Source organism: Onychomys torridus, chromosome 18 (assembly GCF_903995425.1).
Source record: "Onychomys torridus chromosome 18, mOncTor1.1, whole genome shotgun sequence".
Taxonomy (NCBI): domain Eukaryota; kingdom Metazoa; phylum Chordata; class Mammalia; order Rodentia; family Cricetidae; genus Onychomys; species Onychomys torridus.
Window position 1 is genome coordinate 7,680,926 of NC_050460.1, and position 23,625 is coordinate 7,704,550.

Consider the following 23,625-nt stretch of genomic DNA (forward strand, 5'->3'; position numbering starts at 1 on the left):
CTTCTTTAGTGGCTCTCTGCCTCCTCTCTCCTGCCCTGTCAGGTAAATGTGATGCCCTCTGCCAGCCGGGTAACCCTCCTGGAGAACTTGAACCGCTTCTGGCCTATCATCCAGATCCGAATAAAGCGCTGCCAGCAGGTGGGACCAGGAGGAAACCCAGGGTCTCCTTAGTGGGTGGGTTCTCCACAACTTTAAGCCAGGACATTAGCCAGGGTTCCTCCTTGGCCAGCTTGGAGATGGCCTGGACACATTGGGAATTCAGGGTGTGGAGCATGGCTTTGGAGCGCAGAGTCACTCAGGTGAGAAGTCCGTATGCTGCAGGGTGGCATCGACACCCGGGTCCGGGGTGTGGAGGTGCTGGGCCCCAAGCCCACTTTTTGGCCATTGTTCCGGGAGCAGCTCTGCCGACGCACTTGCCTCTTCTACACGATCCGGGCACAAGCATGGAGCCGGGACATAGCAGAGGACCGCCAGCGTCTCCTCCAGCTCTGTCCCAGGTGGGTGCAGCTCAGGAAGAAGAGGTCAAGGACAGACACTGGAGGGTTGAAGACCAGCAAAGTGCCGCAGACGGCTGGCAGAAGGCCGAGTACCATGACTGCAGTTGAGCAGTACTTGTGCAGCGGCCTCGGGAAGTCGGTCTTTGGGGAGGTGGGGGCCTGCCTTTCATCTGACACCTGCTTATGTTCCCAGACTGAACAGAGTTCTGCGCCATGAACAGAATTTTGCTGATCGCTTCCTCCCTGATGACGAGGCCGCCCAAGCACTGGGCAAGACCTGCTGGGAGGCGCTGGTCAGCCCCCTGGTGCAGAACATCACGTCTCCCGGTAACCACCCCACACCCGGCCCCCACACCAGCCCCTCACCAGTCTCAGGGGTCACCTGTGTTGATGTTTTGGTTCTCTTGGTTCCTGTATGTGTCCTTCAAGGCCTGTCACCTCTCTGTCCCTCTCTCCTCGCTCCAGGGACTGCTCCCTGAGAGTGGTATTTGAGGCTCCCCTGCACACTGTCCCTGCCCTGTTACCCTGTTCCCAGGCTCCAGCAGTGGTGAGGGAGGGCTAGGGTTCTGCCTCCCTCAAACCTTTCTGTATAGTTGAAGCTGTACCTCGACTCTCCGTTCCCCCACTTCCCACAGACAGCCACTCCTGACTGGTCTTCTTTCAGATGCTGAGGGTGTCAGTTCCCTGGGATGGCTGCTGGACCAGTACCTAGAGCACAGGGAGGATGTGCCAAGCTCCCGGGGTCGAGCAGCATCCTTCCCTTCACGAGTCCGCCATCTGTGCCACCTGCTGGTGCACGTGGAACCCCCTCCCGGGCTTGCTCCGGAGCCAGCCACACAGCCCTGTGAGTGAGTCCACTGTGGCCTGCTGAGCTGAGCATCTGTACTGTGGGGCTTTCCAGCTCCTTCTGCTTCTCCAGACCTCTGATTCGCTGTGACCTTTCCAGGAATAAACCCTGAGACCCTGGTGCCACTTAGGCTGGAGGGAGGCTTACTCTTTTGCCCTGTTTCCACAGTCAGCAAGAACAGTAAGAGTCAGGACGGAAGCCCCACGCCCTTGCCAGTTCTTCCCAGCAGCAGCCTTAGGAACATCACCCAGTGCTGGCTGAGCGTGGTGCAGGAGCAGGTAGGCAGGTTCACATCTGTCAGGCAGGGTGGGACCCAAGTGGGTCGCTCCTTCCTGTCACGTCTTACTCTCCCTTCAGGTCAGCAGATTCCTGGCTGCAGCCTGGGGGGCCTCAGACTTTGTGCCTCGGTACTGTACTCTCTATGAGCGCTTGCAAAGAGCAGGCTCGGAGCTGTTCGGGCCTCGGGCAGCCTTCACTCTGGCTCTGCGCAGGGGCTTCTCTGGAGCCCTGCTGCAGCAGTCCTTCCTCACTGCTGCTCATGTGAGTCATGCCAAGGGCCGAGCACAGGCTGCCCCCTGTCCCGTCTCCTGCTCCGTCCTTTGGCTCCCTCCTTTGGCTCCCTCTTTCCACTTGTCCACTCCAATCCCTTGTTCATGGCTGGTCTCATGTCCACTCTGTCGTCCCTAGATGAGTGAGCAGTTTGCTAGGCACATCGACCAACAAATCCAGGGTGGTTTGCTTGGTGGAGCCTCTGCAGTGGCAATGCTGGGGCGCCTTCAGCAGCACCTGGAGCCCATCATGGTCCTTTCTGGCCTAGAGCTGGCCACGACTTTTGAGCATTTCTACCAGTGAGTCACATTCTGGAGAGGCTGGGGACGGGAGGTGTAGAGGCTGGAGGAAGGGAAGATTTGAAAGTTAAGGGAAGAAGAAGGAAGAGTAGCTGGGAAGTCAAGACATGGTAGTGGCCGTGTGCTGGTAGAGATGAGGTGGGTCTTGTAACTTAGCTGAGCTGTAACACAGAGACTTACCTTCTGGAGGGGAAGGTTGGGCCTGGGCCAAGCTGGCTCCCACACTGAAACCCAGGCTGACTGTGTGTGCTGCAGGCATTACATGGCTGACCGTCTCCTGAGCTTGGGCTCCAGCTGGCTGGAGGAGGCTGTGCTGGAGCAGATCGGCCTCTGCTTCCCTAACCGCCTCCCCCAGCTGATGCTGCAGAGCCTGCGCACCTCAGAGGAGCTGCAGCGGCAGTTCCACGTTTACCAGCTCCAGCAGCTCGACAGGAAGCTCTTGGAGCAGGAAGACCAGGAGGAATGGAGGCTAGAGGAAGTGGAGGTGAGGGCCAGTGGAGAGCGAAGGGCAGAGAGAGAACAGGCTCCCTAGAGAGCCCACGGCTCATCTCTGTCTCCTTAGGAAGAAGACAAGGAGGGACAGGAGACTGAAAAGGAACTCGGTATAGAAGACGAAGGTCCGGAAGTGTCTGTACTGGTCCTGTCCCCACGCTGCTGGCCCGTCTCTCCACTCTGCTACCTGCATGAACCCAGACAGCACCTTCCCACAGACTTCTGCGGTGCGCTTGAGCGCTTCTCCAGCTTCTACAGCCACAGTGAGGAGCTGGGGACAGGAACCTGGAGATGGAGATGCAGTCCGGGTGGCAGCAGGAACAGACAGGAGCACCGTGTGGGATGCAGAGATAGGAAGGGGGTCTCTCTAGGTCGGGCAGTTTCTGGGGGGAGGGTGCAGAAGAATGGGAATAGCTTCATTAACGCTTGCTCTCTCCTTCAGCTTCCTGGAAACTGGTTCTGTTTGTGTTTTCCATCTTCAGGTTGTCTGCTCACTTCATTTTCAGTCTTAGGAACTTCTTTCCAAATAAAAATATTTAAGGCTATTTATCCCCTATCATTTTAACCACTTCATATAGTGTTTTGTTGTTGTTGTTGTTGTTGTTGTTGTTGTTGTTGAACATTTTTACTGGTATATAAGTCGTATTAATAGAAGGCTTAATGAGTTTATATACCTCTATACAGCCTTGTACCCATCCCCCAGATCAAGATGCAGAACATTCCAGCACCCAGCAGGCTTCTTCTTCGTGTACCCTTCCCAGTCAGTAGCTTCTTTTTATCTTTCCGTCTGTCACCATAAATTTTTGCCTGCACCTGCACATTATAGAGATGGGACCTCGGCCTGCATACTGTGCTGTGTCTGCTCTCTTCACAGCTTGGTGTCTGCAGCGTGGTCACTTAGCAGTAGTTCTTGTTCTTAGGTTTGCTGAATCCTGTTCTGTTGTGTGCATGTATCTACTTTCCCTGTTCTTATGGGACACTTAGGGTGCATCATTGGGTTTGTTTTGTTGTTGCTGTTGTTATTTTGAGACAGGGTTTCTCTGTGTTGTTTTGGTGCCTATCCTGAATCCAGGACTGGCCTTGAACTCGCAGAGATCCTCCTGGATCTGCCTCCTGAATGCTGGGATTAAAGGCGTGCGCCACCACCGCCCGGCAAGTTTTTGTTTGTAATTTTGATCTTGATTTTATTATATGTGTGGATATTTTTGCTGTGTGTGTGCCTGTACACCACATGTGTGCCTGATGGCCAAGGAGGCCAGAAGAGGGAGCTGGCTTCCCTGGTACTAGAGCGACAAATGGTTTGAGCCAACATGTGAACTGGCAATCCAACCCAGGTCCTTTGGAAGAGCATCCATTGCTCTTAACAGCAGAGCCATCGCTCCAGCCCTGTGTGTAATTTTCTAACATTGATTGATTGATTGATTGATTGAATGTGTTTTACTGCATGTGTGGATGTATACCATGTATGTGCCTGGTGCTTTCAGAGGCCATAAGAGGGTGTCTGCATTCTCTAAAACAAGAGTTATGGACATGGGTAAGTCACCATGTGGGTGCTGGGAACTGAACGCTGAGTACTCTAAATTGCTGAGTCATCTCTCTAGCCTTTCCATAGGATTTTATATAACATATGTTTCTTACTGTTCACTGCTAATAAACTCCTAATCTCCATCAGTGTGCTTTCTATATGGAGTCTGTCAGTGTAGCCCTGACTGACATGGATGGAGTCTGTCAGTACAGCCCTGACTGACATGGATGGAGTCTGTCAGTGTAGCCCTGACTGACATGGATGGAGTCTGTCAGTACAGCCATGACTGACATGGATGGAGTCTGTCAGTGTAGCCCTGACTGACATGGATGGAGTCTGTCAGTGTAGCCCTGACTGACATGGATGGAGTCTGTCAGTACAGCCATGACTGACATGGATGGAGTCTGTCAGTACAGCCATGACTGACATGGATGGAGTCTGTCAGTGTAGCCCTGACTGACATGGATGGAGTCTGTCAGTACAGCCATGACTGACATGGATGGAGTCTGTCAATACAGCCATGACTGACATGGATGGAGTCTGTCAGTGTAGCCATGACTGACATGGATGGAGTCTGTCAGTGTAGCCATGACTGACATGGATGGAGTCTGTCAGTACAGCCGTGACTGACATGGATGGAGTCTGTCAGTGTAGTCATGACTGACATGGATGGAGTCTGTCAGTGTAGTCATGACTGACATGGATGGAGTCTGTCAGTGTAGCCATGACTGACATGGATGGAGTCTGTCAGTGTAGCCATGACTGACATGGATAGAGTCTGTCAGTGTAGCCATGACTGACATGGATGGAGTCTGTCAGTGTAGCCATGACTGACATGGATGGAGTCTGTCAATACAGCCATGACTGACATGGATGGAGTCTGTCAGTGTAGCCATGACTGACATGGATGGAGTCTGTCAGTGTAGCCATGACTGACATGGAGTCTGTCAGTGTAGCCATGACTGACATGGTGCGCACTGTGTTTACCAGGCAGACCTTTTCTACCAGGCAGACCTAGAAAGCACAGGTACCCTCCTGCCTCTGCCTGGGTGCCGAGACTAAAGGTGTGTGCTGCTCGCCACTTCTGCAGTTCATTAGTTCATGGAAAGTGTATTTCTAAACCTCCAAACAGAGACTGGAAATAGAGTTGGTAGAGCACTTGTCTAGCATGCAGAAGGCCCAGGGTATAAACCCTAGCACCACATAAACCATGCTTAGTGGTTCATGCCAGTAATCCCAGTCCTTGGGAGGAGGCAGCAGGATAAGGCGGCATTCAGGCAGGGATATCTTTAGCTACATAGGGAGTCTGAGCCAGCCTGGGCTAGAGACCCTGTCTGAAAAAAATCAATCATCTTTCTCAAATAAGTTTTTCTTTTTGTTTAGTAATTTTAGATTTCTGCCTTTATTCCATTGTGATTAAAGAACATGGTTTCTGATGGTTTGTATCTTTAATGTATTGATACTTCACTTATGAGCTCGTGGATGGGAGGATTTTATAAGCTGCAATTAAGGAAAAGATGTGTTCTTTGGTTGTTGGATTCAGGAATCTACATATTTCATGAAATTGACCTTTTTAATTGTTCTTACATTATATACCTTAATAATTCCTGTCTGCTTCACCTACTACTGAGAGAGGTGAGCCAAAATTTACCCATATGGCTGTGATGTTTTAATGTTTTGTTATTAGTTATGTGTATAGGTATTTTGCCTGTGTGTGTATTTGTGCACCACATGTTGTGACCCCAGAGCCAGAGGAGGGCAACAGACCCCTGGGACTGGAGTTAGGATGGCTGTGAGCCACTATGTGGGTGCTAGGAATCAAACCTGGGTTCTCTGGAAGAGCAGCCAGTGGTCTTAACCACGAAGCAATCTGTCTGTCTGTCCAGCTTTTTAAAAATTATAATCATGTCACCATTGTTTCATGTTACCTTGGCCCTGCTCTGAGATGCACATTTAAGATCATTCAGGAGTGCCATCTGATAAGACTTTTGTAAAGACAAGAAAATGTTTTTAGCGGTGGTGCACACCTATAATCCCAGCACTCAGGAGGCAGGGGCAGGTGGATCTCTGAGTTTGAGGCCAGCCTGGGCTACAGAGAGAGACTTGGCCTCAAAAAACAAAAACAAAAGTTTTTCTGCACTTTCAATATGATAACTATTCCTGGCCATTTTAAACACTTGAACTTGTGAATATGACTGAGGGACTGAGTATTTAATTTTAATAATTTTAAATTTAAAATTGAACTACATGTAGCTAGTGACTACCATCATGGACCGTGTAGGTTTAGTTTTGTGGTAAATTAAATGTTGTTGTTACTATGAACTGACTCTGTTTTCCTTTGATGGCGCTCATGAGCTGGCGTGTTTTAGTTAATACATTCCTACCTTTTACTTTTGCTTTCATACTGAAAGAAGTCCTGAACTTTGAGGGTTTCTTTGTTTTTGAGACAGGTCTCATGGAGTCCATGCTGGCCTCAAACTCACTGGGTAGCAGAGGACCTTGAACATTTATCTTTCTCTCCTGTGTGCTGGAATTACGAGTGGTACCACCATGCCTGGTTTGTGTGGTGCTGGGGCTCAAACCTAGGGCTTCACAAGCACACATTGGTGTGCCTGCCTCCGTCTCCCTAGTGCTGGGATTATAGTCATGCACCACCACCACTAGAAAACCTTTACAAAAGGTCTTAGCAGATGGCACTGATAATAGGAACAAGATAATATGAACAGCGAGGAACCCACACATCTCCAGTCCATAGGTTTCTTTTTTCTCTTCTTTGTTTTTGTTACCCCCTCCCTCTCTCCCTCTCTGTGTATGCGTTCATGTGTGTTTATGGAATATGTGTGTATGCATGTTTGTGGGTAGATGTGGTGTGCGTTGGGTATACATGTCCATGTGTGTATGGCATGTGTTTTTTGTGTGCAGGTGCATGTAGAGACAAGATGGGGTGTCTTCTTCAGTCACTCTATTTTATTTTGGAGACAGGCCTCTCACTGGACCTGGAACTCACCGGTTCCTACTGGCTGGCCAGTGAGCCCTGGGGATACCTGCTCCTCGGCCAGGCCTTATAGTATTCTCTTCAGCTCCTGGCTTTTAGGTGGCACTGGGGAGCCACACTTGGCTCACTGTGCTTACTTGGCATGCATTCTACCCCCTGAGCCGTCTCTCCAGGCCTAAATTTGTGTCTTTGCTTCTTTCTTTCTACTTTTTGTTATTGTGGTAAATATGTCTGTCATAACATTTGCCATTTTAACAGTTTCAGTTGCCCTTCCCCAATTTTCCTTTTTTCTTCCCGAGACAGGCTTCTCTGTGTAGTCCTGCCTGTCCTGGATCTCACTCTGTAGACCAGGCTGGCCTCGAACTCACAGAGATCTGCCTGCCTCTGCCTCCTGAGTGCTGGGATTAAAGGTGTGTGCCACTACTGTCAGGCCCCTCATTTTTTTTTTTTAATTTAGAAATAATTTCAAGTTTACAGAAAAGTTACAATAATGAAAGAAAACCACCCAGGTAACTTTTATCCAAGTTACCTTTTGTGAACACTTTGCTTTGTATTTTTTTCTTTGAAAAAAAGGTCTCACTCTGGAGGTGGCCAGGTACTCACTGTATGGAGCAGGTTGCCTGGAACTTGCAGGATGCTCCTCCGACAGGCGTGCACCGCTGTGCTGAGTGGTGGCATCTTATTGTTAGCATTAGCATTTTCCTTTCAAACAAGGTTCCCCTCTGTGGCCTGGACTGGGCTCAACTCCCAGACATCTTGCCTTTACCTCTCAGGTGCTGGGATTACAGGCATGTGCCAGCATACCAAACTCATTTGCTCTTTGTATGAGAATGTGTGTGTACATCTGTGGAAACACACACACTCAGGACCTCTGAGAGAAAGTTGTCTCTATCCTGTTCTTTTCTCCTAAATACTTAGTATGTATGTCATAGGCATAAAGGTAGTCTCACACATAGAAATCCAGGAACACTCCAACTTCCTTCCATATTGCAGCTCTGTTTTCTCTAACTTTGCTTTCTAGTCAGGAGAGAGCTAGGCTGATATCACTGCTGGTTTAGGTGCCAGGTGTCTTCCTTTAGTCTAGAATAGTTCCTCCATCATCTCTGTCTCTGAACACTGACATTTTTTAAAGAATCCAGTCCTTTAAAATTTTAGCCGGGCTGTGGTAACTCACTCAATTCATCTCAGCACTTGGGAGGCAGAGGCAGGTGGATCTCTGTGAGTTTGAGGCCAGCCACGTCTTCAAAGCGAGTTCCAGGACAGCCAGGGTTACACAGAGAAGCCCTGTCTTGAAAAACCAATAATAATGATAATTATTAACAATTTTCTTTCAAGTAGTTGCTCACTTTGTTTCTGTGATGTTTCCTTGTTCACAGCACACTAAGTGATAACTGTCAAAATATTTATCTCCTGCTCCCCATCCCCGCTCCAGTTCTGGGGTTTAAACTGGGGACTTTTAGTTGCTAATCACATGCTCAAACACTAGCCTACATTCCCCACTCCTCTGATGTTAAATCTGAAAACCTGGTCACGTACAGTTAATATGTTTCCCTTGCCTCCATGAACAAGCAGGAGGTAGAGGAGCTATTCACAACAAGTCCAGTAATCCTCAGGGCATTTTGTTTTATTTTACTTTGGAGACAAGGTTTCACATATCCCAGGCTGGCTTCAAGCTTTATATGTATCTGAGGATGGTCTTGAACTTGTCACTCTCCACCTTTACCTCCTGTGTGTTGGCTTATAGTCATATGTTAGTTACCATGCTCAGTTTTATGCTGTATGGGGATGGTACACAAGCATTCTACCAGCTGGGCTATATCCCTAGCTCTACTTCATTTAAAATATTTTTACTAATGGGCTGAAGATGTAGTTCAGCAGTTAAGAGCACTAGCTGTTCCCACAGACGATCTGGGTTCAATTCCCAGTAGCCACACAGCTGCTCAAAACCATCTATAACTCCAGTTCCACGGGATCTGATGCTCTCTTCAGCCTCTTGAGGGCACCACACACACAACAGTGCACAGACATACATGCAGACAAAATACTCATACACATAAAATGAAAATAAATTTTAAAGTATTTTACAATGATAAGTCAAACATACAAATAGCATAAACTCCAGGATATCAACATGTGGCCCAGCATCATGTTCTCCTTCCCATATCTAAATGAGGAGGCTTTCAAAAGACAAAGGCCTCATCACTCCCAAACCCTTTAGAAGCTAACGACCTTCTGGTGTCATCAGCTACACACTGTTCATGTTTCCCTGGTTGTCCTGAGTTTCTATCGTGTTCTTGCTTTGTTTAATGGGGCTCCAAGCAAGGCCCAAGCATTGCATCTGGTGGTTAGTTTTAACATCTTCAGTCCAGGTCCTGCCCTCCCTTTCTCCCTTAATGGCTATTTGTGTGGAAATAGAGTTGCAGGTTTATTTAGATTCAAGTTTGTCCTTTGGGATGTTAAGAGAGACCCATGGATTTGCACACATCAGTCTTCAGTATGACCCATTTTCCTTTGCTTTGGGTTTCTTGAGATAGGCCTTGTGTAGTTCAGGATCGTCTTCTGGCCCATCTGTCAACTTCCTAAGTGTGGCGTTGCAGGCGTGTGCCATCATACCTGATGTGTGCGGCATAGGGATAGGCCCCAGGGCCCTGTGGATACTACTAGAGCCAGCATCTACCACCCAAGTGCCAGCCGCTTCATTGGCACTTCTGAAATAGTGAAGCCCCAGTTTGTCATTGTCCCTTCATGTGTGAGGGGGTGCCTTGTCTAGAGAAGCTTCTCAGCAGCTGCTCACGCTCCTGAAGCAGTTTTATAGGAAAGGCTGAGCTGAGTCTGCCCTCTTCCCTCTAGATCTGTTTTTGTTTTGGGTCTCACTATGTAGCTCTGGCTAGCCTCCATTACTCTATGTAGACCAGGCTGGCTTTGAACTCAGAGATCCTCATGCCTCTGCCTCCTGAGTGCTGGGATAAAGGCATTTACCACCATACCCAACAGCTATTTTTGTTTGTTTGTTTTTAAAATTATTGATTCTCTGTAATATTCCAAAGATGATCAATGAGGTTTTTAAATATATAGCAACATCATTACAAACCGACAAACGTAAAAATACTGTTTGTTTTTAGCACCTCAGTCCTAGCCCTTTATTCCCAGACTCTTTGACTCTGCCTCCTTGACACTTCCCTAGGTCAGAACTACCCAGTCTTGGACATGGGGCCACATCGGCGACTGCAGTGGACGTGGCTGGGCCGGGCTGAGCTGCAGTTTGGGGACCAGACCCTGCATGTGTCCACAGTGCAGATGTGGCTGCTGCTGTATTTCAACCAGACTGAGGTGCCTCAGCTCCTCTAACCACTTAGGGTCCCTCCCGCCCCCGTCTTCTCTCCCACCCAGGTCTCTGTCCCTCCTGCCTTCCTTTCCTGTCCTCTTCACCCGATGGGCACTGTTTCTCCCCACCAGGAGGTATCAGTAGAGACCCTGCTGAAGACTTCCGACCTCTCCCCAGAGCTTCTGCACCAAGCACTTGTGCCCCTTACTGCCGCCGACAAGGGCCCTCTGACACTGGAGGAGGCTCAGAACTTCCCACAGGCGGGTAGGTCAGGGGCCGGGCTGAGCCTCTGTGGCACGGTGGGAGGCCCCGAGGGTGGGAGAGCATACCAGGGAATGAGAGTACAGTAGGACCCTCATCATGTGTCCCTCTCTGTCCTTGGGTACCTGATCGGGACTGGATTCCAGGGATGCTGCGGCTGCGTGAGCCTAGGTCCCAGCCCCTCGAAGAAGTCCTGTGGCTGATACCTCCCCAGACCTATTTCAGTGTAGAGAAGGATGAGGGCCGGACCTTGGAACAGAAGAGGAACCTCTTGAGCTGTCTTCTTGTCCGGATACTCAAAGCCCATGGGGAGAAAGGCCTCCACATTGATCAGCTGGTTTGTCTGGTAGGCAGAAAGGACCATGCCCTGGGGTCATACTTGGTGTTAGAGGTGGAACCAGAGGTCAGCATAAGAGAAGTTGACCTCTTCCAATATAAAACATCATTGGGCTGACATTTCTATCTGGTTCTTCTTGTTACGTGTGTATAACATTCAGTGTGTGTGTGTGTGTGTGTGTGTGTGTGTGTGTGTGTGTGTGTGCGTGCGCGCGCGCGCGCGCACGCGCGCGCAGATCAAAGGACAACCTTGGGTGTCCGTGCTCCCCTTCCAGCCTTGTTTGGCGCCAGCTTTCTCGTTAGCTGCTGCATGTGTGAGGCGGCCCGGCTCATGAGCTCCTGTGCATTCTTGTCTCTCCCCTCTCCTTTGGAGCACCTGAGTTTCATGCTACTCCACCAGACTGTGTGGATTCTGGGGATCGAACTCAGGTCACTTTGAGGAGCAAGCACTTTATTCTGCTGCCTCTACACCCCTCCGTCTGGGTTTTCTATCCTGACATGAGTACTTACCATGTGTGTGTTGAGTAACTTGGTCCTCAACAATAGTACAAATAAAACTAATACGAATACTAACGTATACAACTCTTAACTGCTGCCATCGGCTACAGGAGAAAAGTGAGGTGTGAGGTCTTGGCTGGTCTCCTGGCCAGTGAGTAGTGGTAGAGCCAGGCATTGTACCCATGCAGGCTGGCTCTGTGGGTAAGGGCAGTCTGCTTGTCTCTTCCATCCAGGTGCTGGAGGCCTGGCAGAAGGGTCCCAATCCACCCGGGAGCCTGGGCCGCGCTCTTGCAGGGGGTGTGGCCTGTTCCAGCACTGATGTTCTCTCTTGCATCCTGCATCTCCTGGGCCAGGGCTATGTGGAACGGCGTGATGACCGGCCCCAGGTCCTGGTATATGCTACCCCAGAGCCCATGGGGCCTTGCCGGGGTCAGGCAGACGTCCCCTTTTGTGGCAACCAGAGCACTGGGACCTCCAAACCTAGGTAGCCACCCCTGCTCTGTGCACTCTCAGTGGGTGAGAAGGGTTATAGGCCATAGCCCTGCAAAAGTCACTTGGATAAAACACTTCCCATGTTAGTCCCACACTCAAGAGCCAGAGGCAGGCAGATCTCTGTGAGTTTGAGGCCAGCCAGGACTACATGGTGACACCCTCTCAAAACACCCCAAACTAACCAAGCAGAATACTACTTCCAGTCTGTCCTACCATTTCCTTCCTCTAGTTCTCCTGCTTGCTAGTTTTCACCCTCTTCTTCTTCATCCATGCTGCCCATCATGCCTTGCCACTCAGGGCTCTTGATGTCCCACCCTCCTGGAGCCAGCCCCTAGGCAGGAGATGGAGACGCAGAGTCCGTCGCTCTTTCTGAGCCGATTTGGTCTGTGCTATCAGTACACAGTGTTAGCTGTGTACTTGCCTTGGGGATGTGCTGAGCTCCAGGAAGTTGCTCTACTGGGAAGTTTGCTGCAGGCTGTTAGTCACCAGCACCCCTGGAACTTCCAACCCCCAGTGTACCCCCAGTGTGCTACAGCACTGCTGTTGGCCCTTGAGATGCCTGCATGACATGTGGAATGAGCTCCCCGACTTCTCCAAGCTCATGTGTGATATGTGTGGCTGAGTGCAGATCTGACTCAGCTGTTCCTTCTGTGATGCCCAGGCTACTGGTCCACAGGTCACACTTCACACAGGAAGACTTTAGACATGCTGCTAGCATTCTGAGCAATGGACTGTCCCCTTCATTATAAGTCACTTAGTACTGTGACCCCTACCCACTGGCCCACAATGCCCCCCGTCACTGTTCAGTCAGCCTCAGCCCTGCAGTTACCCTGGCTTCTATGAAGGGTTCTGCTCCTCCCAGAGGTTCAGGTGGTTATGCATGGGCCACTGAGACAAGTGTAAGCTCTGGGTCATAGGTGGGGAGCTGGGGTCTGTGGGAGCTTGTAGCTGGGTAAACAGGATGGAGACACTAAACACTGCCCTTCTCTCTCCTAAGCCCAGAAGCTATGTTGGCCCTGGCATCTCTACAGCTGCCTGCAGGCCGTACCATGAGTCCCCAGGAGGTAGAAGGGTTGATGGAGCAGACGGTGCGGCAGGTACAGGAGACGCTGAACCTGGAGCCTGATGTAGCCCAGCACCTTCTGGCGCATTCCCACTGGGGCACCGAGCAGCTGCTGCAGAGCTACAGTGACGACCCAGAACCCCTGCTTCTTGCAGCTGGGCTGCGAGTACCCCAGGCCCAGGTTGTCCCCACACGTCCTGACCACTGCCCTGTCTGCGTCAGCCCCCTGGGCCCCAATGATGACTCTCCATCACTCTGCTGCCTACACTGCTGCTGTAAGGTGAGCACACCCCTCCCCGCCTCTCCACCCGGCTCACCCCTCCAAGCGCCATCGCCATCGATGACAAGTTCAGGAAGGAAGATGCATTGGGTGATGTCATGGGAAGTGACTGGGTAGCGGTAGGGCTTTCCCTTTACATTGAGGAGATCACCCTGCTAGGGGTGACATCTTGTGAGAGAAGGCTGTAGCCAGAGAACAGCAGGCTGTGTGTGGCGGCTAACACACTGTCTGTTCAGGAGGAAGTCTGAGAAAGGATGAGGAGGTTGAGTTAGATGACGATCTGTGGGAAACCATGATGATTAAGCAAGGTGATGAGATCCTATTTACACTTTTGAAGACTTGCTTGCGAGCTGGGGAGATAGCTCAGCAGATAAAGCACTTACCATGCAGGGTGAGGACCCGAGTTCAGATCCTAGGACCCATGCAGAAGCCAGTACAGGTAAAGCAAGGCTGCCTGTTATCACAGCACTCCAGAGGCAGAGGCAGGATCCCTGGGGTAAACCGGTGAGCTAAACCAGTCAGGACCGGTGACTCCTGGTTCAGTGAGAGACCCTGCCACAGTAAGAAAGTGAAGAGCGGTCGAAGATGACGCCATATGTCAGCTCTGGGCTGCCTCACCCACACGGACAGATGACACACGTGCACCCACCCACCCAAAACAAAACAAACCCTTGGCTGTTGTATGGAGAGCGTGTGTAAAGACGAAGATGCCTTTTAGGTGGGTTTTAATATGTTTGCAAGTAGCGCCCACAAGACTTGGCGTGCTAACTGTACAGGCTCCGGGTAAGAGAACCAAGTCGGTTCCTTTGTTTTTGAGCTAAGCATCTGGGTAGATGGAATGTGCCACTTTTACCATGTTTGAGAGGAATTTTGGGGCAGGGTGTAGGGATGAAGGGTGGAAATTTAATCTGTCACATCTGTGTAAAGTTTAAGCCACTCACTGGACTTTGTGGTAACGGCAGCTGGCCAGTGGGACTTTGAGTTTGGAATTAAGTGGAGGGGTCTGGCTGGCAATACTACATACAGGAAAAGGATAGAGCTGAGTCCGAGGGACCCCAGGGAGAGATGCAGAGACAGGGAGCCTGCAACTGAGAAAAACAAGCTGATTAAAAAATTCCTAGCCTGAGGTGGCAGTGGTGCCTGTCTTTAATCTCAGCACTCAGGAGGCAGAGGCAGGCAGATCTCTTGAGTTCTAGGCCAGCCTGGGCTACAGAGCAAATTCTAGGACAACCAGGGCTACACAGAGAAACCCTGTCTTGAAAAAAAAAAAAAAAAGTCCCAGCCTGTGATAAGGCAGAGATGGCAAAGCCACAGGACAGCCCCGGCCCTGAGCAGTGGGAGGAGGCCACTGCTAGCAGAACCTTGTCGGCAGGCACAATGGGCAGAGGGCAGCAATCGCACTGTTCTAGGTCTAAATAGTGGCTGTGTGGCAGAAACCAAGAAACAGAGGGCTGCCCCAGGGCCTTGTCATCCAGGGCTGATCTGTGAGAGTGGAGTCCACATTTGGAGAGATTTTCCCTTGCTGTATCTAAAAATGATGCCGGATTGGTTTTAGTTTGCTTCCCACTTAGTTTTGGTTTGTTTCAAGATGTAAAGGGTGAAAAAATGGTCCAGATTCTTCACATGGCCCCTGTCAACTGTGTGCCAGGTGCTTTTATTGATCATGTTGGAACATGTGATCATAAGCTGAGGAGCAGGTTAAGAGGCTTAGGACCGTGTTTAGAGAGTAAGGCCATTTATCAGGAGGTTCCTGCAATGTGTTAAGGACACCTGCTCTAGGGTGGTTGCTGGGACAGGAGGAGTTTGGGAAACAGAAATCCGGTGCTGGTAACTTGGGTGGGGTGAGGATGGCTGTGCTGTTGATCAGAAGCAGGGACACACAAGCAAGTCTGTTTGAAGGGTGAGCCCTTGGAGGCGGAGCCTCAAGTAGGGAAAGCTGGGGCCCAGGGAATTAGCCATAGGAATGCACCAGGGCCAGCATAGGGGACCCAGAGCCAGTAGGGAGGCTCTGTTCCCCAAGCCTCCTCCTCTCTCACCTTTAAGAAAAAAATTATTGTCTTTAATTCATGTGTATTTGTGCATTGTATAATGCCTGGTGCCTGCAGAGGCCAGAAGAGGCATCAGAGCCCCTGGAACTGGAGTTAATTATAAGGCACCATGTGCATGCTGGGAATTGAACCCAGGTTCTCTTTAGGAGCAACCAGTGCTCTTAACCACTGAGCCACTCCCTCTGCAGCTCTGTCCTCAGTCTCATGCTTGTGCTCTTCATACACTGCTGTGACAGATGCTGAGAGCCAGCTGCAGGGAGGGAACTTGGCTTGAGCTCACGGTGTAGGGTTTGGTCTGCAGTTGGCTGCTTCCATTGTTTTCAGTCTTTAACAAGGTAGAGACATCATGGTGGAAGGCTAGAGGATAGCTGCTCACCTCGAGGTGGTCAGAAAGCCCACCAGGCAAAAAAGGAACAGGACAAGTCATCCTTCAGAGGCATAGACATCCCCAGTGACCTATAGCCAGCCACCTGCCACCAGTGGAAGAAACCATTGGACCAGGCAGTACCCTCATGATCCAGCCACTCACAAAAGCCCCACCACAGAGCACTGCTCCCATCAGGGACCAAGCTTTCAACACACCAGCCTTTCATGGGACACTTATCTGTGCCATCACACACTGCTCTTTCCCTGTTTTAGCATGTGATCCTTTGCGATCGATTATTTACTTCCTCTATGTCCATCTGATAGTATTTATTGGTAGGCCAATGCCTGAGCCCCATACATCCTCAAAAACAGCTACAATTTGGTCTCCTCCCAAGACACCATGGAGTCTGGAAGGCAGGGTCAGCTGTGAGGTAGGCCTAGGAGCCTGCCATCTCTGGCCTTCTGTGAAGCCACGGGATCATGTGTCAGGTCAGTAGCCAGGGCTCCTGGCACTCATCAGCCTCTCCTTTTGTCCGGGCAGTCTTGCTGGAACGAGTACCTGACGACTCGGATCGAACAGAACTTTGTGCTGAATTGTACCTGCCCCATTGCTGACTGCCCTGCTCAGCCCACTGGGGCCTTCATCCGTGACATTGTCTCCTCTCCAGAGGTCATCTCCAAGGTACCCCCTTTCTGCCTGAGGCCCCAGAGGATAGGCTGGCCTCCAAGGCTAAGAGCATTTGGAGCCTCCTGGAGAGTCCTGCTCTCCCATCATTCATAGCAGCTTGCCTTTGCCCACAGTATGAGAAGGCCCTCCTGCGATGCTATGTGGAGAGCTGTTCCAACCTGACATGGTGCACCAACCCTCAGGGCTGTGATCGCATCCTGTGCCGCCAGGGCCTGGGCAGTGGGACCACCTGCTCTAAGTGTGGCTGGGCCTCTTGCTTCAGCTGTAACTTCCCTGAGGTGGGTGCCCCACTCTGGCACCTGCAAGGACTCTCTCCTTCCCTGCCCAGCACCTCTCTCTCACACAGAGATGTGAGGGGTGGGTCTTCCTTGTTCCCTGCTACCTGGCTGAGTTGGCTGTGTCCTCACATTCCCCCCACCTAGGCACACTATCCTGCCAGCTGCAGCCACATGTCCCAGTGGGTCGATGATGGTGGTTACTATGACGGCATGAGTGTGGAGGCGCAGAGCAAACACTTGGCCAAGCTCATCTCCAAACGCTGTCCCAGCTGTCAGGCGCCCATCGAGAAGAATGAGGGGTGTCTGCAGTAAGAAGGGGTACAGGGAGCATGGTGTGGGGAGACCTGGCAGGAAGGAAGAAACTCAGTTTTCTGTGAAGCGCAGAAAATCCTCTGCCCTCACCCAGCATCCTTCTGGATTCCTCCGCCCAGGTTCTAAGTCCACTGTGTTGGGAAGACCAAAGAGAGGTGTCCTTAGCAGGGCTTGGGGTGGGAGCTTGTCAGTGGTGTGTTCAGCCCCTGGGCACCCTGATCCAGAGCCAGGCCCCTCTGACCAGCTCGAATCCTCCATAGCATGACCTGTGCCAGATGCAACCATGGGTTCTGCTGGCGCTGCCTCAAGTCCTGGAAGCCAAGCCACAAGGACTATTACAACTGCTCCGCCATGGTGAGAGCTGGGGTCGGGTCAGAGCCCAGCCAGTCAGGACCAGACCAGTCGCGGGTGGTCCTGGGACAGAGCTGTATGCCCCAACAGTGGCATAGCAGTCAGGACAAAGGTTCAGTGGGGAGAGGTTCTGGGAACTCAGTACTGGGAGGACTGCCCCATCCAGGTGACCAAGGAAAGCCCAGGAAGAGCAGGGCAAGGAGTGTGGCCGGGACAACCCTCCACATCCCCATGTAAAGGGCCGCCGGGATGACATGGAAGTAACTGGGTGAAGTGTAGAGGGGCCCTTCTGAGAAGCCCAGCCTGTCAGAACAGCACCCACAAGCTGTCCGTGTGTCCTTCCCAGGTGAGCAAAGCGGCTCGCCAGGAGAAGCGGTTTCAGGACTATAACGAGAGGTGCACTTTCCACCACCGGGCTCGGGTGAGCAGTAGGCAGCGGTGGGCGGGAAGTCACAGGGCTCAGCGACTGCACTGGGGGGCCAGCTGGGAGCCGCATGGCTGCAGACCTCACTTTGCTTCTACAGGAGTTTGCTGTGAACCTGAGGAACCAGGCCTCTGCCATCCACGAGGTGCCCCCACCCAAATCCTTCACCTTCCTTCACGATGCCTGCCGGGCCCTTGAGCAGGCTCGAAAGGTTGTAGCAGGGGGAGGCAGACAGGAAGGGTTTGCCAGGGGGCTGAGTGAGCTGGGCTGGAGGAACCAGAAGAGGGGACGTGGAGGTAGAGGTGCCGGGACGTAAGCTGGCTACGCTGACAGGGTCTCCTCTAGGTGCTGGCCTACTCCTGTGTCTACAGCTTCTACAGTCAGGACACAGAGTACATGGATGTGGTGGAGCAGCAGACCGAGAACCTGGAGCTGCACACCAATGCCCTGCAGATCCTTCTTGGTGAGCCTGGCGCACCGACGCTGGTCCTCTCCTTGTGCTAAGCATCCATGCCCAGGCAGCCAGTTATCCAGGCCCTCCCTCTCCCGGGTCTAAAGTACATGACAAAGGGTCCTGGGTCCCCTGCCCTTGGCAGGCGAGCTCCATGCGTTTTGGCAGCCGTGCCTGGCACTCTGGAGATGCTCCACAGACACTCGGGAGGAGGGGTGGAGGGAGAAGAGAGCAGGCCCTGTGCTTGCCCCTTGCAGAGGAGACCCTGCTGCAGTGCCGGGACCTGGCCTCCTCCCTGCGCCTCCTCCGGCCTGATTGCCTCAGCACAGGCACCGAGCTGCTCCGGAGGATCCAGGAGAGGCTGCTGGCCATCCTGCAGCACTCCACCCAGGTACTGCCCTGCATAGCCCTGCTTGGGGGAGTCCAGAGCGAGTGAAGGGCTGTCAGGAGGCCTAGGCCAGTCTACTGTGTCATCAAGCTCCTGGGGTTTCTTATAAAGGAGTTGGCTTCCCCAGATCAGGGGTTTGAGCCAGGTGCTTGTCAGAGTCAGTCAGAAGTTCCAGACCATACTCCTACATGTGGGGATCAGGGCTGTGAGGAGTCACTGGAGTAGGAGATCTCCAAGGGCCTTGCCAGCTTAGGGACACAGGTGTGGAACCCAAACTATGACTCTTGTTCTTGGGTCATCTGCTCCTGCTTAGTAACTGGGCAGAGATGCTTGCTATTCGGTGCAGGCTGGGTGCTCTCCACTGTCCTCTCCCCTGGGTGTGCTCACGGGAGTCTGGTTCTCAGGAAACATCAGTGGAAGGGATGCCGGGCCAGAGGCCTGGTGCCCTCTGCCCTTCTGGTCCTCAGGCACTCCTGTCTCCCTGTCAGGACTTCCGGGTTGGACTGCAGAGTCCATCGGCGGAGGCTCGGGAGGTGAAAGGATCCAACGTGCCCAGCCATCAGTGAGTAGGCTGCACAGAGCTGGGAGAGGGCAGCAGGATGCACTGGCACCGGGCTGAGTGTGGTGGCTCTCCTTAGGCTCCAGGGCTCCGCAGGGCCGGAAGCAGAAGAGGAGGAGGAGGAAGAGGAAGAGGAGGGGGACGTGCCTGATTGGCAGCATGAGTTTGATGAGGAACTGGACAACGACAGCTTCTCCTACGATGAAGAGTCTGAGAACCTGGACCGAGAGACGTTCTTCTTCGGTGATGAAGATGATGACGACGAGTCCTATGACTGAGGGGCAGGAAACACCTGGAGCCGCCCACCAGGCAGGGCCCGGAGGGGGGTTCACCCTCCTCTGTCATGTGAGGGCATTCACAGTGTCTGCAGCACCTCTGTTTACTGAATAAACCTCTTTTTCACATCCTTCTCTGGAAGCAGGCTGAGCACTCCCCAGTGTTCTCTGGGGGCCTCTCACTCTGTGTGTGTGCACGTACACGCGCTATGACAGTGTGTATGGAGATCAGAGAATACCTTAGGGAGTCAGGTCTCCTCTCCAGTCGGTGCTTGGGACAGAACTCACGTCTTCACCAGCTGAGCCACCTCGCCGACCCTCCTTCATCTTTACTCTTCTCCTTAGACTTCCAGACTTTTCTATCCTCAGAAAAAGCCCAAGCAGACTCTCTGACCTAACCTCACAAAGGGAAGCACAGGTGCTCTTGGTCTAGTTCAGAAATGAGACAAATCCACCCGCTTGGCCTCCCTCCATCCTTTGAAATGTCCCCCAAAGGCTCCCTCCTCTCAGGGACCGCTTTAGAGGGCCTCTCTGTACCCTAAAGTGAAGCGGGATAGAAAAGGATGCTGCTGACGACTTGTCCCACCTCTACCACTATACATGGTTGTTGTTGTTGTTGTTGAAGATGAGGTCTCTCTGCAAAACTCTGACTGTCCTGGAACTCACATATAGACCTCACTGACCTGTGTGGATTCAGAAATCCCCTGCCTGTGCCTCCTGAGGGCTGGATTAAAGATGTGTGCCACCACATCTAGCTAAATGAACCTTTTTTACTACTGAGGCTGAGGCTGGAGTGATTCTGGAGAAGTGTCTGGTCAGGATTTAATGAAGTAGGGCCAGGGCCAGAAAGAAGGCTCAGCAGTGAAGAGCATGTGTTGCTCTTGCAGAGGTCCTGGGTTCCCAGCACTCACATGGTGGCTTATAACCATCTCTAATGCTAATTCCAGAGGATCTGTTCTGGTCTCTGTGGGTGCCAGGTATTCATTTGGTTATATACATACATGCAGTCAAAACACACATTAAAAAATCTTACATTTTTTTAATAAAGTAGGGTCAGGTACTTGGGTTACTGGAGGTAGCTTTGCCCTCAGGAGGATAAGTCTCAAAGTATCGATCCAGCATGCCGTCCACCTCTCCTTCTGTGTAGTCCCACACCTGGATCCTCGAGCCATCTGCTGCTCCCCGGATCATGGCAGAAAGTACTGGGGAGGGGAAGAGGAGCTGACTCCATGTCCCTACTCTGCTCCTTGCCCCAGCCCACTGGGAAAGGAAGAAACGGGTTCCCAGAAAGCCAGGAAGGATACTCACCTCGGCCAGACTGTGGCCGGAACAGGCACAGGATTTGCTTACCAAGAGCTACTGCCCAGCCCAGTTCATAGCCAACACCCAAGGAGGGCTGTGTCACCTCGGCCACAACCACTGGAAAGAAAGCAAAATAAAGACTCAACAGCTGGGACCTGAAGGGCGGGATGACAGTGGATCTGGTGGGGAAGATCCTTCTAGGTATGGAGGCCAGGGACAGCCCAGGAATTACCATCCCAGAGGAGCCCGCACAGAGGAGGGAGGAGCCCGCACAGAGGAGGGAGGAGCAGGCACAGAGGAGGGAGGAGCCTGCACAGAGGAGGGAGGAGCCCGCACAGAGGAGGGGAGGACTACTGACCATCTGCCTGCCGCAGCCAGGCCAGGTCTTGCTCGTGGATGAGCCGGTCGCCCCCAGTAGCTTCTCCTGTGGTAGGGGGGGAAGCTAGTCAGGTACTGTGCTCCAGGACCTCCAAAGGCCAGCCCAGGAGAGGAGTCTGTCAAAGGGGTGAGGGCTGCAACAGCCACAAGAGAAAGGCAACCCCGTGTAAGCTGCCAATGTGCGACGGGGCTCCACATTGTGTGGAAAGAACCAATTCACTATGGATCCCAGCAGGAAAGGCCCAAGAGACAGGGTCTCAGCTTCCAGCTTGAATAAATGCTACTGTTCAGGATGGTAAAGGCTGAGGCAGAGCAGAAACAACGCCTTGTCAAAAAGTTCATTTGTGAGCTGAGGGCAGTAGCACACATCCATAATCCAGCCCCAGGAGGCAGAAGCTGGTGGATTTCTGTGAGTTCCATGGCAGCCAGGGACATACAGACAGACCTTGTTTCAAAAACAAAACAAGCTGAGTGGTACTTTATATATGCCTTTAATCCCAGCATTCAGGAGGCAGAGGTAGTCAGGTAGATCTCTGATTTTGAGGCCAGTTGGTCTACAGAGTGAGTTCCAGGGCAGCCAGAGCTACACAGAGAAACTCTGTCAAAAAAAACCCACAACCCCCCCACCAAAACCGACACACAAAAAGCAAGCAAGCTTTGTGTGGGTGGCACTTGGGAGGTGGAGGCAGGAAGATGAGGAGTTCAGGGTCATTCTCTGCTACACAGTCTGAAGTCACTGTGGGTTTCCATGAGAAACCGTTTAAAAAAAAAAAAAAGTAACAATAGCAAAAAACAGATTCAAAGGCTTTTCCCCAGGCTATTACACTCGGTGATCTTTCTGTTTGGTCTCATTTTTCTTTGAGAAAATCTACCTATGTGGCCCAGGTTGGCCTGGAACTCTTCCTGCCTCAACCTCCAGAATGCTGGGATTGGAATTGAAAGTTGAGGGCTAGCAACCAAATACACCATGAGCTAGCCAACCATAAACATGAACAGGCTCCTTTCAATCCGCTAGCATTTCTGCCTTGTCGTTCTTTGTCTTGTAAAAGATTCTTCCAGAATTGCATTGGCACCCACAGCTTATGAGTCTGTTCTTGCGTGGGGCAAGGGAAAACTACTTCAAAGTTTTCTGAGCAGAAGTACAAGAGTTCTAGGTACAACTTTGAAAGTATGTGTCCAGATCAACCTTCAACGCCTTGCTGGCCACATGCGGGGTCTGGGCTCTCACTGGCTTTCAGTGTGCACGGCCAACTCCCCTCCTGAGTGCTGGATGGGGCGTGCACTTGCAGGAGAGTCATAAGCCAGGGCCTCCCTCTGCCAGCCAGACTCCTAACTTAAAGATCCTAGCCTGCGAGTCCCTAACCTGCCGGTCCCTAGCCTGCGGGTCCCCTAGCGTGCAAGTCCCTAGCCAGCCAGTCCCCTTAACTTGCAGGTCCCCGGTCTGCGGGTCTCCAGCCCGCGCCGCCTCACCGCGCGAGTCCAGCTCTGCAGCAGCCACGTGCTCAGTGAGCACCTTCCCATAGCGCCGCAGCCGCGAGACGATCCGCGCATACAGTGCCTGGTCCTCGCGCCCGCCGCGGATGCTCCCGCAGAAGTACACGGAGCAGCGGCCTTGCTCCGCAGCCGCCGCCATCGCTCGCGCGCCGCCGCTAGAGGGCGCAGTCGCGACCACGTGATCTGGGAAGGCGACTCGCGGCGGAAAAGGGGAGCGCCCTTTGCAAGCTCACTCCTCCCGGATTGGCTCTTCCTGAGCCAACCCGCCCCTGAGCCCTGACTCCGCCCGCTGACCTGCCCCTCCCCAGCCCCCAGCTGCTCAAACTGTGCTCTCGCCAATGCCCTGAAACTCTGTAATAGATGCATGGGCAACTATGATAGGTGCTCACTGATCTTTCCACAATTTAAAAAATTGTTGCCGGGCGGTGGTGGCGTATGCCTTTAATCCCAGCACTCAAGGCCAGCCTGGTCTACAGTTAGTTCCAGGACAGGCTCTATCTAAAGCTACACAGAGAAACCCTGATTGTTAATTTGTTTTTAAAACATGTTATCATCCTCCTGATGGTGGTGGCGCACGCCTTTAGTCCAAGCACTCTGGAGGCAGAGGCAGGTGGATCTCTGTTAATTCTAGACCAGCTTGGTCTACAGAAAGAGTTCCAGGACAGCCAGAGCTATACAGAGAATACGTAGTGTGATTTAATCCAATCCACCCACAATCTCTCCCCTCCAATCGCTTCTCTACCCGCTACACCAACTTCATGTGCTCTTTTATTACTGCTACTATTACAACTACTATTATTAATTTTATGTGTATATGTGTTTTGTCTGTGTGTACCTCTGCATACCGTGGTG

The 23,625-nt window shown here is 52.0% G+C and overlaps 2 protein-coding genes across 2 annotated transcripts in view; one reads left to right on the forward strand and one right to left on the reverse strand.

Moving 5' to 3' along the window:
- The window catches only part of Cul9 (cullin 9), a 40,647-nt gene extending 20,906 nt beyond the window's left edge, over positions 1-19,741 (forward strand). The window contains exons 18-41 of the mRNA XM_036168286.1: positions 43-138; positions 322-497; positions 691-824; positions 1,162-1,341; positions 1,513-1,622; positions 1,702-1,884; positions 2,032-2,192; positions 2,448-2,676; positions 2,755-2,947; positions 10,389-10,534; positions 10,661-10,793; positions 10,937-11,136; positions 11,858-12,108; positions 13,114-13,459; positions 16,415-16,555; positions 16,675-16,839; positions 16,984-17,147; positions 17,412-17,505; positions 17,849-17,923; positions 18,027-18,137; positions 18,272-18,389; positions 18,635-18,768; positions 19,254-19,327; positions 19,404-19,741. Of these exons, the coding sequence (XP_036024179.1) occupies positions 43-138; positions 322-497; positions 691-824; positions 1,162-1,341; positions 1,513-1,622; positions 1,702-1,884; positions 2,032-2,192; positions 2,448-2,676; positions 2,755-2,947; positions 10,389-10,534; positions 10,661-10,793; positions 10,937-11,136; positions 11,858-12,108; positions 13,114-13,459; positions 16,415-16,555; positions 16,675-16,839; positions 16,984-17,147; positions 17,412-17,505; positions 17,849-17,923; positions 18,027-18,137; positions 18,272-18,389; positions 18,635-18,768; positions 19,254-19,327; positions 19,404-19,602 (3,813 nt within the window). The 3' untranslated portion in view covers positions 19,603-19,741. The remainder of the gene's footprint in view (positions 1-42; positions 139-321; positions 498-690; positions 825-1,161; positions 1,342-1,512; positions 1,623-1,701; positions 1,885-2,031; positions 2,193-2,447; positions 2,677-2,754; positions 2,948-10,388; positions 10,535-10,660; positions 10,794-10,936; positions 11,137-11,857; positions 12,109-13,113; positions 13,460-16,414; positions 16,556-16,674; positions 16,840-16,983; positions 17,148-17,411; positions 17,506-17,848; positions 17,924-18,026; positions 18,138-18,271; positions 18,390-18,634; positions 18,769-19,253; positions 19,328-19,403) is intronic.
- Positions 19,742-20,618: 877 nt separating this feature from the next.
- On the reverse strand, positions 20,619-22,953 carry Dnph1 (2'-deoxynucleoside 5'-phosphate N-hydrolase 1). The gene is made up of 4 exons (XM_036168151.1): positions 22,750-22,953; positions 21,260-21,325; positions 20,908-21,018; positions 20,619-20,801 (listed from the first exon to the last, which is right to left on the reverse strand). Exons 1-4 carry the CDS (start codon positions 22,910-22,912, stop codon positions 20,653-20,655), a joined length of 489 nt encoding a protein of 162 aa, XP_036024044.1. The 5' UTR covers positions 22,913-22,953; the 3' UTR covers positions 20,619-20,652.
- Positions 22,954-23,625: the final 672 nt, after the last annotated feature.